The sequence below is a fragment of the Vigna angularis genome, chromosome 1 (genome assembly GCF_016808095.1).
Source record: "Vigna angularis cultivar LongXiaoDou No.4 chromosome 1, ASM1680809v1, whole genome shotgun sequence".
NCBI lineage: Eukaryota > Viridiplantae > Streptophyta > Magnoliopsida > Fabales > Fabaceae > Vigna > Vigna angularis.
Genome location: NC_068970.1, coordinates 30966602 through 30983352, shown reverse-complemented (window position 1 = coordinate 30983352; position 16751 = coordinate 30966602). Strand labels below are relative to the sequence as shown.

Below are 16751 nucleotides of genomic sequence, written 5' to 3'. Positions count from 1 at the left end.
TCTTTATTTCCCTTGTTTTGACATAGATGGTTATCTAACCATTATATGGATTTCTCATTACTTACGGTCACTTCAATTGCTTTATAGCATGGTTTGAGTCAAAATTGTCGTTACTTATCAAAGTATCACAACCAAGAACCACCATTATGAAGACTTTTCGTCATCTATAATCACACCACCTACTTACCAAAGTTGTAGGATCTAGGTTATTTTGTCGCTACTTACCAAAGTATCATAATTAAAACTCGCTTCCATTTCTCCCGACTTATCAAAGTCGCAGCCGAATAGAAACTGACTCATTTATATCACTCTTTCATAGCTTACCATCATTACCACCTTCTTATGCACGAACAAAACAGATTCAAATCCTATGCACTAAAATCCACTTAAACATCTACTATAAATTCACCATTAATCATTTGAATACATATCTCATCATAACCATAATTAATCATCTATAAGACATCAATCTACAATTATTACTAACAATTATCTGTATATAACCAATAAACATATCTCATACCTCACAAGACCACAATAGATCATTTTTAACCATCAGAACAATCAAATAGCTAATGACAATTGATTATTGGATGTGATAATCGACTATCATTTCATGGATATTGATTAGTTATCATAAATAATGGATTATCTCTTCTAAAAATCGATTATTCCAATAAAGATGACATAAAACAGAGTTCAACATTAAACCACCTCAATTCACATGCTTCGAAAATACATGATAACTCAAAGTCACAATCACATGGACGCACAAACATTATCAAATATTTCATTATCATCAAGCAATTGATTTCAGTCAATGATTTCTCACATCAACTATACTTAAAACTCAAACCAGAAACACCCAGGCTAACACCTTTTTCCAACATCATTCATAAGTTCACCATGTGATCAAAAATTCCTCATCATACTTAAACCAACATGCTCATAGTCCATCATACTCAAAATCCAGTATTCACGATCCAAACAAACACTAAGGTCAGTCATCTTACTAACCTTATTCACCAACAAATACTCCTCATACTCAAAATTAACACATAGTCATACCACACATATACAAAGAAAGGTCATCCCTTCATGATTCTTCATATATTCAAGATCATCAATCCAATCATACAATTACTACATAGAGTAAAAGAGATAAGTTAGCTCCCCTTACCTCTTGTCTTAAACAACTTCAATCCTTCTTTAAACTAATTTGAGTAACTTTAATCTCCTTTGCAATCTTCTTCACTTCAAGAGTCCCTCTACACACCAGAATCTCTTTTACACTTTAGATTTTCCTTTAAACCATCATCCTCTTTTAAAGGACAAAGGCCCTAGACTGTCAGAGCAGCTGCAGCGGAATTGCTAGCGTGGAATAACAAACCAAGAGGGTTTTTAATACGAACGTGTGCCTTTTAATTTCTACTCAATTAAACTTACTTAGCAAATAATAATAACAATTAAGTAGAGTAAGGTTGAGAGAAATTTGCACAGATGATTTTATCCTGGTTCGGATCTTACCAATCCTACGTCCAGTCGCTTATCTCAAAACAAGATAAACAGTTTCATTAACACAAAACAATTACAAATTACAATCACAAAGAAACAATTTGTAAGAGTTTAGAAACCACCTCTCTTGATACCACAAGAGATGAACCTACACCTCCTTTGAGTCTTCACAAAGGATGAACACCTCCTCCGAATACTTCACGAAGGATGTACACCTCCTCCGAATACTTCACGAAGGATGATTCTCTTCCGAACACCTCCTTAGACACACCAAGGATGAACCGGCTATTTCCTCTGTCACCGTAGCAGCACTTCACCAGCTCCACAGACACGAGTTTCACAAGCCGAACAAGAACACACAAGTCTCAAGAATTTCTGAGTATTTGATCACAAGGGAAGAGTTTCTGTATTGTTTCTTGAGAGGAAATGAGAGTCTATTTATAGACTCATCCAAAGGCTCTTCCATTTTTCGTTTTCAGCCTTTCTCACTGTGTTAATCGATTATCTTAAGTGGTTAATCGATTAACGCTCCAACGGATAGTCCAACGGCTCTAAAAACGGCTAGTTTTTCAAACGGCCACTTTGCTAATCGATTAACAGCCTCTGCTAATCGATAGCGCTAATCGATTAACAGCCTTTGTTAATCGATTAGCTACAGTACATTGCTACAGTAATGTGCTACAGTAATTTTACAAAACACTTTTCTTTTTCTAATCTAAGTCCTTGACACTAAACTACAATTATTACAAAAGCTTTCCATAGCAATACAAGTCTTCATAACATCTTCAATCTTGATTTCTCTTGACTTGATTTGGACATCATCAAAACTTCATCTTTATCATTTTGCTAACATTCTCCCCCTTTTTGATGATGATCAAAAACTCCTTTGATTTAAAGCTTTTGATAATAATCTGTATTTAAAACACAACTTAAGGAAGAAACAATTGTTAGTGTACTTAGAAATAAGTTTAAGGCTTTAAATTTTTCTCCCCCTTTTTGATCATTATTAAAAAGTGATGTATAATTGCTCCCCCTAAATTTATTAGAAATTATACTCCCCCTTAATAAAAGGATATATGCATAGAAATATTAAGGAAAGAACAACATACATTTTATTGAATTTAAAGAGGCAAGCATACAAAGAGGTTAAATATATAGCACACACACTCTATTTTAAATGTTTAAAACAAAAACATTTTAAAAAAATATTCTTAAATATGAAGCATTTGGTACCCAACTATTTTGTATGGGTCCTTTGAGTTAGATTTAGAAAAAAGAAATCATTTTATAACCCAAACATATCTACCACTTGGAACACCGTAATGCTTAATTTTACATTTATTTGAAGTATGACCCTTTTTCATACAATAAAAGCATGATACAATATTTGTGTTCCTATAAGTTGTTCCTTTTTCTACTCAAGTTCTACGGGTTCTATGATTATGTTTATTTTTAATTCTAGGAACATACTTATTTTTAACAACCTTATTTTCATTATTTTTACTACATTCTCCTGAGGTTGTTTCATCTAGTAGTTTCTTATAATTAACACAAGATGCACATTCATCACTACTAGTATATTTACCTTTTTCATAAAATAAAATTTTATTTTTCAAAATTTTATTTTCTTCAATAATAGTTTTAAAATTTGTTTTTAAATTTTGATTTTCTTCAAGAGTATTTTCAAAATTCAATTTTAACTCTTTGAAATCCTTTTTCAATTTCTTATGAGCAAGATCTAGTTTTTCTGATTTTATCAATAATTCTCTATAAGTTTCATGTAATTCATCTTCATCAATATCATCAGAATCATCAGAATTGCTAGAGGTACTTACTTGACTTCCAACTATATCATCATTTACCACTAAACAAATATATGCTTGCTCATCAGAATCACCCATACTTGATGTTGTGCTTGATGAAGAGCTTGAATTATTCTCTTCCATGATTAAAGTATTCGTTTTAGCACACCCAATTTCATCTCCGCCTTCATGAGTTATTCTTAAAGTTTCCCACATTTCTTTAGCGCTTTTACAGACAGAAATCCTGTAAAACTCATTAATAGTTAAAGCAGATGAAATAATGTTACCAGCTCTTACATCATTACCAAATTTTTTCTTATCTTCAGCAGTCCATTGGTCACGGGGCTTTGGTTCCTGCATATTGTTAGTTGGAACAAAAGGACCAAATGCAACAACATCCCAAATATCTACATCAATAGATTCAATAAATATTTGCATTCTTACCTTCCAAAATGCGTAATTTTCACCTGTGAATAGTGGTGGTCTATTGATTGATGCACCCTCTGCAAAGGTTTGATGTGATCCTGCCATTTGAATGACTATCAAAGCAAGCTCTGATACCAATTGTCAGAGCAGCTGCAGCGGAATTGCTAGCGTGGAATAACAAACCAAGAGGGTTTTTAATACGAACGTGTGCCTTTTAATTTCTACTCAATTAAACTTACTTAGCAAATAATAATAACAATTAAGTAGAGTAAGGTTGAGAGAAATTTGCACAGATGATTTTATCCTGGTTCGGATCTTACCAATCCTACGTCCAGTCGCTTATCTCAAAACAAGATAAACAGTTTCATTAACACAAAACAATTACAAATTACAATCACAAAGAAACAATTTGTAAGAGTTTAGAAACCACCTCTCTTGATACCACAAGAGATGAACCTACACCTCCTTTGAGTCTTCACAAAGGATGAACACCTCCTCCGAATACTTCACGAAGGATGAACACCTCCTCCGAATACTTCACGAAGGATGATTCTCTTCCGAACACCTCCTTAGACACACCAAGGATGAACCGGCTATTTCCTCTGTCACCGTAGCAGCACTTCACCAACTCCACAGACACGAGTTTCACAAGCCGAACAAGAACACACAAGTCTCAAGAATTTCTGAGTATTTGAGCACAAGGGAAGAGTTTCTGTGTTGTTTCTTGAGAGGAAATGAGAGTCTATTTATAGACTCATCCAAAGGCTCTTCCATTTTTCGTTTTCAGCCTTTCTCACTGTGTTAATCGATTATCTTAAGTGGTTAATCGATTAACGCTCCAACGGATAGTCCAACGGCTCTAAAAACGGCTAGTGTTTCAAACGACCACTTTGCTAATCGATTAACAGCCTCTGCTAATCGATTAGCGCTAATCGATTAACAGCCCTTGTTAATCGATTAGCTACAGTACATTGCTACAGTACATTGCTACAGTAATTTTACAAAACACTTTTCTTTTTCTAATCTAAGTCCTTGACACTAAACTACAATTATTACAAAAGCTTTACATAGCAATACAAGTCTTCATAACATCTTCAATCTTGATTTCTCTTGACTTGATTTGGACATCATCAAAACTTCATCTTTATCATTTTGCTAACATAGACAACCATGGTCCATCATTCCTTATTTTAATCAAGGAATCTCTCAAAAGTTGTCCCCATCCTTCCTTTCCACCCCCAATTTCAAAGAGCATGTTTGTCATCCATTTTCGCATGCAAAAACGTTGTTCCAACCTGTCTTCTTTCCCTTGCACTAGGATAATCGATTATCCCAAGTAGATAATCGATTGTCAAGCTCCAAAAAGTAATTTTCATTTGGCAGTACTCGATTATTTCAAGTCTGGAATAATCAATTATGAATACTATTCTAGAGTGAACTGACTCTCAAATGGTGGATTAACTCCTTGCAAACTTTAGGGTCCTTATGTCCTTTGCCAATTCCCAAGGATCTGACATATGTCTTATTTGATCTTCATTCTCATGAAATCATTCTTTCAAGAAAGGTCATTCTTTATGATATTTGTTTTCCATTTAGTGTGTTTATTCCCCAACACCTGATACTTCTCAAAATCAACTTCCTTTACTTTCCAATATTTTCACCAAACTCCATCACAATATATTCATGTTGTTAGCGTCCCTACTAAACCCACTTTCCCTATGGCAAATTATCACATTTCAAATCCTTCCACATCCCTCAACAAGTCTCTACAAACTCAACCTTTTAGACATTCCACTGACTTCTACATCGACCTTCTTATCTAACAAATTTTCACTATGATGTTGTGGTTGCTTCTAGTTGTTTCAACAATCCGATTACAAGTACTTGTGCATATCCTTTGTATTTTGTTCTTAGATTATAATCATTGCAAAACTTCTTATGATTTTTTTTTTGTTTTTCTATCACTATTATTTCTAAACCCACACCCTTTTCCCAAGCCTATAAAATGGATTGTTGACAAAATGCTATGAATGTTGAGTTGCATGCTTTACAGTAAAATCAAACTCAGTCTCTTGTTGATCTTCCCAAAAGTAAAAGTCCTATTGGTTGCAAGTTGGTCTACAAGGTTAAATATCATGTTGATGGCACTATTGAGCGATATAAAGCATGGTTAGTAACCAAAGCCACACACAATTGGAAGGTATAGATTATTGTGATACCTTCTCTTCTGTTACTAAAATCACTACATTCAAAATCATTCTTGCCATGACAACTATTAAAGGTTGGTTTCTAGAGCAAATAGATGTAAATAACATTTTCTTCACAAAAGAACTTCATGAGGAAGTTTATATGCTTCCTCCTCCTGGTTTGCTCCCCCTGGTTCTTCCAAAGTTTGTTGATTGCACAAATCTCTTTATGGCCTCAAGTAGACCAGTCAACAATGCCAAAACATGTTATCCCCCACTTTTTTTTCTCTCAATTACACACAATTTTCACATGATTTTCTTTCACTGCTTTATTAGTTTATGTTTTAAGTAATAAGGATTTAGATGAAGTCACCTTTGTTAAGCATGTCTTAGACACCAAATTTAAAATCAAAGACTTTGGTTCTTTAAGATATTTTCTTGGTCTTGAAATTACAAGATCCAAATCTGGAATTTACATTATTCAACAAAAGTATGCTTTAGAAATCCTTGATTATAGTGTGTTTCTTGGCTTTAAACCTACGCCCACTCCTTTTGATCCTTCTATTATACTTCAAGCTACTCAACGACAACTTTTTTCTAATGTAGTTGGCTACAAATGGTTAGTTGGTAGACTTTTGTATCTCACTATCACTCGACCAACATTGCTTATTTTGTCCAACAACTTAGCTAGTTTATGTCAATCCTCTTGATACTCATTATAAGGTTGTGCTTCACATTATCTGCTACTTAAAAGTATCTATGCTTGAAGTTTGTTCTTTTTTGCTTCCTAAAAGCTTAGACTTTTCACATTTGTTGATTTTAATTAGGCTTGTTGATTGGATACCCGACACTCATCACTGGTTTTTATGTGTTTCTCGAATCATCTTTAATCTCTTGGAAGTTCAAGAAGTAATATATTATTTCATGTTCCTCTTCCAAAACTTAGTATCGAGCTTTAGTCAATCTTACTTGAGAAATTCAATGGTTACATTATCTTCATGTACCACTAACTCCCATTGTTGTATATTGTGATATTCAACTTGTCATTTATCTAGCTCATAATCTTGTATTTCATGAGTGTATCAAGCATATTGAGATAAATTATCATGTTGTTTGGAAGAAGATTCAACAAGATCTACTTCATCTTCTTCTTGATCTTTAGCTCAACTTCTTAATGCTTTCACCAATCCATTTCATCCTACACATTTCAACAATTTTGTTATAAGTTTAGACTTTGTAACATTCATCATCCAATTTAAAGAAGTATTACTAGATATTTTCCTTATTTATTGTATCAATTAATTAATAATTTTATTTTGTTAGTTAGTTTTGTATCTATTTTTCTTTTAACATAGTCTTATGTAAACTTTGTCATTATACTCTTGATTCAATTTTTACACAATAAGAATTTATACACAATATGAACTAAGAGTTATTAAAGATAATAAGTAATTATACACAATATGAAAACTAAGAGTTATTAAAGATTAATATCTCATGTCTAATCTTAATATATTTTCATCATCATCCATGAAAATAAGTTGCCTTTATTGAAAATAACATGTTGTTTTTGTCAATTCTCAATCTCCAATAAATAGGTATTCTCGACAGAGCTTTTATGTTCTTACTTTGGATTTCGCATGAGAAATTTATGTGAAACATTAAAACTACATTTGTGACATTCCGTCAGTACATAATGGGAGGTTACAGGTAAGGTTTGAAATATTTAAAAAGGAGAGCTGGTATATTTTGTTGAAAAAGAAAGAGATTCATGTATAACATTTTTATAAATTTAGGAATATACTCTTTTTGACGTAACTTAAAAGGAAGTTTAAGGTCATAGAAAGTTTAATACTAAGAGTATGTAGCATCATAATATCTTAATCTCTATATATATAGAATTATTTATAGTCTCTTCAATTTCAAACTTCATAAGAGTTATATATATTATATAGAATTATTTATAGTCTCTTCAATTTCAAACTTCATAAGAGTTATATATATTATCCATCACTACAAAGTGGTTCCTCATTCAAAAGAGAGAAATACAAAGATATAATTGTTGAGGTATAAAAATTGAGTTCCTCCTTAAAAAAATAGAAATACGAAGATGTAATTGTTGAGGAGTAAGTGATTCCTCTTAAAAAGAAAAGGAGAAATGCAAATATGTAAACATGGAAATAAGGGCTTTTTTTTGGAGACATTTAACCAAGTAGCTATAGATAGTATATAAATATCACACAAGAAAACATAGAACGATACTTTTGGTCTCAAAATTTACCCAAGACTTTAGAATAAAAAAAAACTAATATGATTGAATGTATTCATAAAATGTTGGACATAATATGATTCATAAATGCATTATTACTTGTGTTGAGAGAGTCCAAAATTTAGTTAAAACCAACTCGTCAAGAGACAACATTTTTTGTTTGAATGTAAAATAGTAAAATCTCTAAACCAAACAAAGCTCAAGTCTTTGGATGCATTGAGAAATTTCTCATAGAAAGATTACCACAAAACACGAATTTAATAAGAAAATAAAGAACCATTTCTAAATCTTTCATTTTGTATGGACGCATTTTTGCGAAGTTTTTATCTCCTCTTTCTTTCTTCTTCCGTTCTCTACGGATATAGAATGAAATAATTTCATCATTTTATGCTTACTATAAAATTAGCAAAGATGAATATGTAAATCATTGGTTGGTATGCGCTAGAGAGTTGAAAAAACAAGTTCCCGCAAACAATTTTCACAAATGAACATACACATTTGTGTAAGTTCCTTTTTTATTAACCAATGAATGGTTACCACCTTGATAGTGGATCTGAAATTTGAAATGAGACGTTAAAATATAAGAATGATTTATCCTAAAATAAGCATTCCACTGAGTGTTTGTGTGAACTGAGGTGTTGACAAAGGAGGCAGAAGCATTTGAATTCCATGTAAAGTGTACTTGCAAGGTGAGCACAAAGTTATATAGATGCGCATAACACTTCCATATAAACTTCGTGACTGGTTTGATGAGAGATGGTGATTGCTGACAAAACACCATTAATTGGAGAGTTGAGAGTGAGCCCCCCTCCATTTTCAAAGCAATTATATCACTTCATGTGTCTCTTGCTTTGCATTTAAACAATCACACACACTCACTTGGCTAATGTCACCCTTCTTCTTCCTCTTTTTTCCATCACTTTCTCACTCTTCCCTACCCCAATCTCTATCTCCATCTCTATCTCTACCTCCACCTCTTTTCTCCTCACCCTCTTCACCATGAAGACCTCTCTTTCTTCACTCACCACCATCATCATCATCTTCCTCTTTCTCTTCTTTCTCTCCTCACCAAATCCCACCCTACCACCTTCCTCAACCAACACCCACTACTGTGATTCTTTCCCCCACACCAGACCACGATCTTTGTGCATTGGCCTTCAAAGAAGCCTTCAAAGAATGCACCACCAACCTCTTCTTGATCCAAGATTCGGCTCAGAGAAGAGGCGAGTTCCCACTGGTCCCAACCCTCTTCACAACTAGTTCAACCCCTACTATACTACCACCATAAGGTATCTTTAATTTCCACGTACCATTTCAATTTGACCCCACCCTTTTAACATACACACACCAAACCCCATTTTCTTCTTTACTCATACTTTCTCACCATCATCACCACCTTTCTTCATATTATTCTCATGCCTCAGTATTACTACTATCTATAAACTTCCTCTACACCCATCAACGCTCTTGCAGAAAATGGCTCTCCTTCCGCTTATATTCCATCTCTTTAGTTCTTGAAATGTTCAATCTTTTTCTCACTTTTAGCTTTTCCTTTTCTTTAATTTTCTATGCGACCAAATGGGTATATGTTAACCACCGAGTTTGGTGGAAGTAGCCGAGTCTTACATGTGTTGTTGAAGAGAGTTTCATCGCCTGTTCAAAAAAAAAAAAAGCTTTATGTATGGTTGGAACAAGATAACTCTGAGAAAAGTATATATATATTTATAGAGAGAGAGTTGGTTAGTGAAAGAAAAAAAAAAGGGTATGTATGGTACAACCTTATATAGTTTGTGTTGATGAGTGTTGTGTAGTTTGGCAATGCAGAGCCATTTCCATGTTTGTTTTTGGGTTAAAGGATGTTGGAAGCTGGAGGTGGCGAAAGTGGAAGTAGAGGAAGAAGAGATGAATCTGAAAACAAGCATGGAAATGGTAAGAGAATATGGTTGGGAGAAGAATTGAGTTGGACCCCACGAGTTTCATTAATGTGGAGCCACCGAAAGTGCAGGGTGCATCCATTTATGACTCCTGCACCAGTTCTTGAGGTCAGAATAGGCTCATTCTTCGTGCCTTCTTAGTCAACCACAGATTTTTTTTTTTTAATATTATTTATTATCTTCATGTATAGTTTGCAGTTGCTCTTTCAATTGAATTCAATTAATGAGCATCTATATATATGGAACTCCTCTCTTTTGCTTTCCTTCTTGTTTCTTTATTTCAGAACTGTTACTTTCTCATCATTATCAACATTTTCATATGAAACTATGCTCTAACTTTTAATTTTTCAATAAATTCTAATATGAAGAAATTTACACATTTTCTATTGTGAAGAATATGGAATGTATAAATAGAAAAGATATCTGTAAAGAGTGATTAATTTTATCATAATACGTTTTTAATAAGATCTAATGATATGTAGTAAAAAATAAAATTGATATTTATGGATATACTGCAATTTTTTTTTTATATTTCTAAATAAGATGGAATCTTTGACACATTTTCTTATTTCAGATTTTCTACATTAAAGTAAATTTAATATGAAGTGAAATTTACGGTTCTTTGAATGAAAAGAGAGGAGAAGAAAGGTAGAAGGAAAATAAAATTTGAATATGCTTAGAAAAGTAGGTAAAAAAAATTAATGGTAATGTTTTTTAACCTTAATAAAAAGTGGGGTCAAATGCACCCTACATATCATATAAAGATAAATAGATGAATTTATACAATTAAAATCAAATGAAATATATTTGACAAAAAATTGAGGTTTCTGAAAGACAGAAAGCAAAAACATTTGTGTCAATTTTTGTTTTATATTGAAATTGTTGTTATTATTATTATTAGTATTTTACAATAACACAATACTTGATTCCTCTCTCCTATCTAAACACATAACTTCATTCCTTTAATTTATACCAATAATGCTAACAGAGGATATTAATTATGATTCAGTTTGTATAATTTTCTTATAAACATTAATGAAATGGAATGAAATAAACCTAATCAGAATTTTTACATGATATTTTACATATCCACCTCAACTATTAAGAAATTTATTTGTCAAATTTCACAAAAACTTAGACATTTTTATGGTAAAAAAACCTCGTATAGCTTACAAATTTGTATAATGTAGACGAAAACATCCTTGGAACAATCTTGTGATCTGGATTGGTCAAACTGAAGTTAATATATATGGTGAAAAGTTGTGCTCATGTATGCACGCATTCAATACGATTACTTTTTTACAAGCATTGACAAATGCATTTATTTGTTGAATTGTATCTATATGTACATATGATACATCACTCACTTTTTTATTATTTTATTACGAAAAGTTCATCTTCATTTAAATTATTTAACCAGTTCTTCATTTAATTAATTAAATCCTTTTAAAAATATTAAGAAATAAACTTGATATACACATATGAAACATATACTGGGTATTATTTAATAATCCGATAATGTTATTTATAAAACTAACTTGTACTTATATATTCTACTCTCTATTATACATAGTTGACGTAAGATCTCAATAAAAAATTTATTATACTTTTTACCTATAATACAAAAATCTTATACAATTTCACTTTAATAATGTTTTTTTTGCTAATTTCTTTAAAAACTAGTTTTTTTAATCTAAACAAAATAGTTCTTCTATTTTCATAACTCATTCATCTTATAATAAGTGAAAAACCGGTATGTCCTATACATATTTGTGTCTATTACATATTATTACAATTATAAAACAAAACTTAAATCATTTTTACAATTTTATTGTAAGTAATTTTTAATTTTTTTTAAATATATTTTTATTATAAATAATTATTTTAGTTTAAAAATAGTTAAATTTTAGAAGAAAAAAAAAGTCAATGAACAAAAAAGAGACTATTAAATTTAAGAAAAAATGATTATATAGAAAGTAAAATTAGTAAATAATTATTTGGATTTTAAAAAAAATAGCTAAAGGATAAAACTGGAAATATGAGAGAGCTTTTTTATATAATAGTATAGGTAGTATATGTACATATATCATAAATTTATAACCTTATATATGATATTTATGATGAAAAGGTCTTAACAGACAAGTTTAGATTATTTTAATCAAAGATTGTTTTTCTAGTTGATTTTAAAATTGTGATTAAAAGTTTCATTATTTTAAAATAGTGATAATTGAGTATAAAAAAAATTCTAAATATTTAACCGTTATTAATAGAAAACAAATTTAATTACCTTTTAGACCATAACATAAAGGTATATATGAAGAGAGTAACCCTTTCTGCCTTCGGTGCATACATGTGACTACATTTATCCCAACTTTGTTAATAATAAATATAGGCACACTTTTTTCTAGAGTATCATCTATGTTTTTTAATGTTATTTTTTCTTCCTCTAGTCACTGTATTGTAAGAAATAAAAAATAAAAGATAAAATATAAGCTTCCCATAGCTTTAAAAAGAATGAGAATTTATTCTGAATGGAAAATTTAAGAAATCCTAAACACGTTAAGTGAAATCATCTTTATTCATTATATTGTCTGTTTTAGAATTCTTTTGTTCACAATTTTATATTTAAAGAGTGTCTCAGATGGTAGAAAAAAAAAGAATATTTAACCTAGATGAAATCATGTGAGACTATTAGGTATAGTTGAAACAAGAATAAAATATGTTATTTGAATGTAAAGATTTAAAATAAATTTGAATTATGAATTTATTAGTTATTTTATTATATAAGATAATTTCAAATTTAATCTAAAAAGGTGTGTATTTAAAAATCTTCATATCTCTAATATTTCAAATTTATGGTTTTCTTTCTACATTCTTTGGTCAAAGATAATTATTTGCTCAGTTTCAATAAGAAATTCGGTTCAACTAGTTCAAAATTTCATCCATCAGTTCAATATTATTTTTCAGTTGATATCGGCAAATATTTCTTATAAATTTTTGTGTTTAAAACAGAAAAAAAATGTTATTTTTAGTTTATGTTAATCAAAGTTATTTTCAACAAATATTGACAATAATATAAGTTAAAGTTATTTTTCAATTGAAATCAGTTAGTATTTTCTTGACTAAAGTGATAAGATTATTTCTCTATTAATACTACTTCAAATTGCTTATTAATAAGGTTAATATGAATAATTTTTTAATCAATATTGTTGGAATTATTTATATATTAATATAAATCATAATTACTTCTTACTATATTTATAGAGTTTTCTTAACTAATATTATCTTTCTACATATATTAGCCATATTTATTTATTTTTATTGAAGTTTAAATGATTATTTTTTATTAATATTGGCAAACTTTAATTTAGTGATAAAAAGGTGAAAAACTTAAAATAATTAAATTTCACAGAAATTGTAAAATTAAAAACAAGGTTAAAGTATTTCACTACTTCTAGCTATATGGGGAATTCATAAAGAAAGGCATTGATAAAGACATTATGAAATGAGTAGTTGTTCACACCTTATTCCTATGGAACTTCCACATGCTAATGCATTAAATGTTTAAAGCCATGCAAGAAAAGAAAAAAACTATGTATATTTAGCTTTTACAAATTTATTGGGAGAAATATTTAGAAAATGTGGTGAAGAAGAGCAAGTAAGATCCCATGCTTAATGGAAAGTTTTCAAAGAAGAAAAGAATACCTGTCTTCCACTACAAGGCACTTAATTCAGTTCCAAACCAGACAACACATGCAAAGTATATTTATTCCCTTTCAAATAAGCTTCAACCACTTTACTTTATTACAAAGCACTGCCAATAAAAAGGAAGTGAGAGATCAGAAAAATTCTTCCTATACAATGGAAACTTTGATGAAGCAAATAAGGTTAGCAATTCTTGCTTTTACCCTCTTCAAACGTTGTCATTTATTGTAATTTCCACATCTCATCTGTTTCCATAAACAACAATTAACTACCATGCAGTTCTGCTGAAAAGGTAGTTATTAATATGCATATAATTCAGAAAGGTTATAGATACATAAGATTATGTTAATTAATTTCTATTCTGCACAATCTTTCTCACATGCTATAGATCCATATGCATGTAACCAAAATTGCTGTCTAAGTTTTGGTCCATGAATATTGTGTATGTGGTGAAAACTTTTTGCTAGAGTGAAATTAACTGGTGCAGAGGAAGAGAATAAAGCTGATCTTGGTGGCAGCAGGGATCAGAAACTTACAACACAGAAAACTCCATCCTTCAAAGGTGATGTAATTTTTCCCATGCAGGCTTTATTAATAGTGCTGATAATTAATAAGTATTTAAAGGGAAATAAAACAAAGGAAGGAACTCAGAATTTGGGATAAACAAAATTAGAGTTTTGACATGCATGTTTTGTTTTGTCTATCTTCAGAAAAACTAATGTTGTTCGGTTTCATAAAAGTCACGTAATTTTGTCGTGAAAGCTTTTTACATTCTCGAACAATAATATAATACACCTATCCTTAAAATTGATAGACTTATGATAATATGAATTTGCATTCATGGTAACTTTTCTGCATAACAAGTTCCCTCCAAGCGAAAATGCTAACAGATAACGAAGCTGTTCATCTTCTTTCTGATAATTAACAAACTAAAGTAAGATTTTCCACAGATAAGAAAAAGGTTCAGAGTTGGTTCCAGAGACAATTTTCAAGAAACATGAGTCATGATTATGACACAGAGATGGAGCATGCCACAGCGGTAGCTGCTGCTGCATATGCAATTTTTTCTCAAGAGGTTTCACTAATTCCACAGCAAAAGAAAATGAGGGAGACACCTTTGAGCAGAGGCAAAAGCAAGGTGGATGATAGAAAGCCTCCATTTTCTCAGTTTGGTAGCACATCCAGACAGTTCTCAGGTACATACAGTACTTAAAAATCATCAAATTAACCTCATTTATTTAAAAACAAAACTTTGAGTATTGTAGTGAAAACTAATTGAATGTGAATTATGTTTAACACCAAAACATTACTCATTTTGAAACGGCGTAATATTTAATAATCTCTGCAATGCTTCACATGCATGGATACTTATTTAAACCCCCAAATGACAAAAGTAAAAATGGTACAGTGGATATAAAGAGGCCTGAAAAAGGCATGACCCCTCCCTCATCAATGAGAAGAAGTTCAACTTTTGGTGAAAAGTTAAAGAGTAATTCTGATGGTAAAAAACCTGAGATCCAACCCCCCAAAAGGACCCCAACTTTTGATGACGACAACTTGGTGAACACAGGTGAAACAAAACCTGAGGCCCCACATATAAAAGGTCCTCCACTGGTTCATCAGCCAGAGCCTCTAAAGGTGGAGCCTTTAAAGGTGGAACCTTTAAGGCCGCCGCCGCCTCCACCACCACTGATCGAGCAGAATTCGGCAAGACCACGTGCCAATGAAACAAAAGCAGATGCTTGGGAGAGAGAGGAGCTGGAAAAGATCAAAGAAAGGTATCTACTTGTCACACTGTAGGATGAACATGTTTTAACCTTTTTTTTTTCACAAAAAGACAAATTAGAATGCTGTCTTTTAACATCTTATATCTTTTACATTAAATTAAAAACTTTATGTTACTGTAGTTCTTAAAAGCTGTATGTAAATTGATGCTCTGCATAATTATCAGGTACGAGAAGTTGTTGGAAACAATAGAGTCATGGGAAAAGAGGAAGAAGGCGAAAGCAATACGCAAGTTAAATAAGCTTCAGGTGAAGGTTCTTGCTTAAAATTTTGATTACCCTTATCATCTAAATAATACATGCATGCTTATTGAAAACTGTGTTATACATTGAAGAAATTATTATAAAGTATGAACTAAATTAGAATGAATGGATTTGCATGCAGCATGGTGACAGTGAAAGAAAAAGGGCAAAAGCATTGAAGAAATATGAAGAGAAGATGAACTACATAAATCAAATTGCCGGGGGAGCCAGAGCTCAAGCAGCGGAAAGGCGAAGGAATGAAGTGCTCAAAGCAAAAGAGAAGGCAAACATAATTAGAACAACAGGCAAGATTCCAGGGCCATGTTCCTGCTTCTAACAAAACCAATTATATTTGTGTGTATATATTACATAACATCACTGAGTTTGGGTTTAACAGAAAGGATTATGTAATTATTTGTTATAGATTTCTGTGATTTCTAACTGTACAACTCTTCTGTAGTGGGATAATTTTCCGTACTACATAAAAAGGGAAAAGATTTTATGTAAAACAGAACACACATGGGCTAATTTTGGTGTAAATCAGTTCCAGTTTTCTTGCTTGCTTTTCAGATTAGATTACCGTACTTTCTTTCAGAATGGGACAAATTTAAACCCTCTATCTAGAAAACTAAGCTTTGGTGAGTTAAGAAGGGAGTTTTAGGTAAACAAAATAGCTTAAAGTAACTACTTCTATGATTTTCTTAACATATCAGTTGTTTAAAATACATAATATCATCAATTCTAAATATAGGACAATAATTGTACGTCAAAGTGTAGTGCTGATGTTACCTTAACAGTGGCTAACCAGAATCGAAAAGAAAAAAAAGGTTGTCAGTACCATTGGAGATTGTTGGTTTGGGTGAAGAATATTGTAAAGAGAAAAATAA

The 16751-nt window shown here is 31.3% G+C and overlaps 1 protein-coding gene across 3 annotated transcripts; it reads left to right on the top strand.

The window, feature by feature from the left end:
* Positions 1-13945: 13945 nt before the first annotated feature.
* LOC108323024 (remorin) lies at positions 13946-16395 on the top strand. 3 transcript variants are annotated; one of them, XM_052877184.1, is made up of 6 exons: positions 13946-14019; positions 14305-14399; positions 14788-15033; positions 15408-15615; positions 15789-15870; positions 16007-16395. In XM_052877184.1, exons 1-6 carry the CDS (start codon positions 13994-13996, stop codon positions 16199-16201), a joined length of 852 nt encoding a protein of 283 aa, XP_052733144.1. In that variant the 5' UTR covers positions 13946-13993; the 3' UTR covers positions 16202-16395. The 3 variants fall into 3 exon arrangements, with proteins under 3 accessions (XP_052733144.1, XP_017410838.1, XP_017410839.1); XM_017555349.2 differs by having other exon boundaries at positions 15246-15615; XM_017555350.2 differs by having other exon boundaries at positions 13947-14019; positions 14325-14399; positions 15246-15615.
* Positions 16396-16751: the final 356 nt, after the last annotated feature.

Bases quoted from the DNA above. Each gene is read 5' to 3' on its own strand.
- LOC108323024 (XM_017555349.2), top strand. From the start codon at position 13,994: ATGGAAACTTTGATGAAGCAAATAAG. The intron at 15,034-15,245 runs GTACATACAGTA...AAAATGGTACAG, and splicing joins CACATCCAGACAGTTCTCAG to TGGATATAAAGAGGCCTGAA. The intron at 15,871-16,006 runs GTGAAGGTTCTT...ATTTGCATGCAG, and splicing joins GCAAGTTAAATAAGCTTCAG to CATGGTGACAGTGAAAGAAA.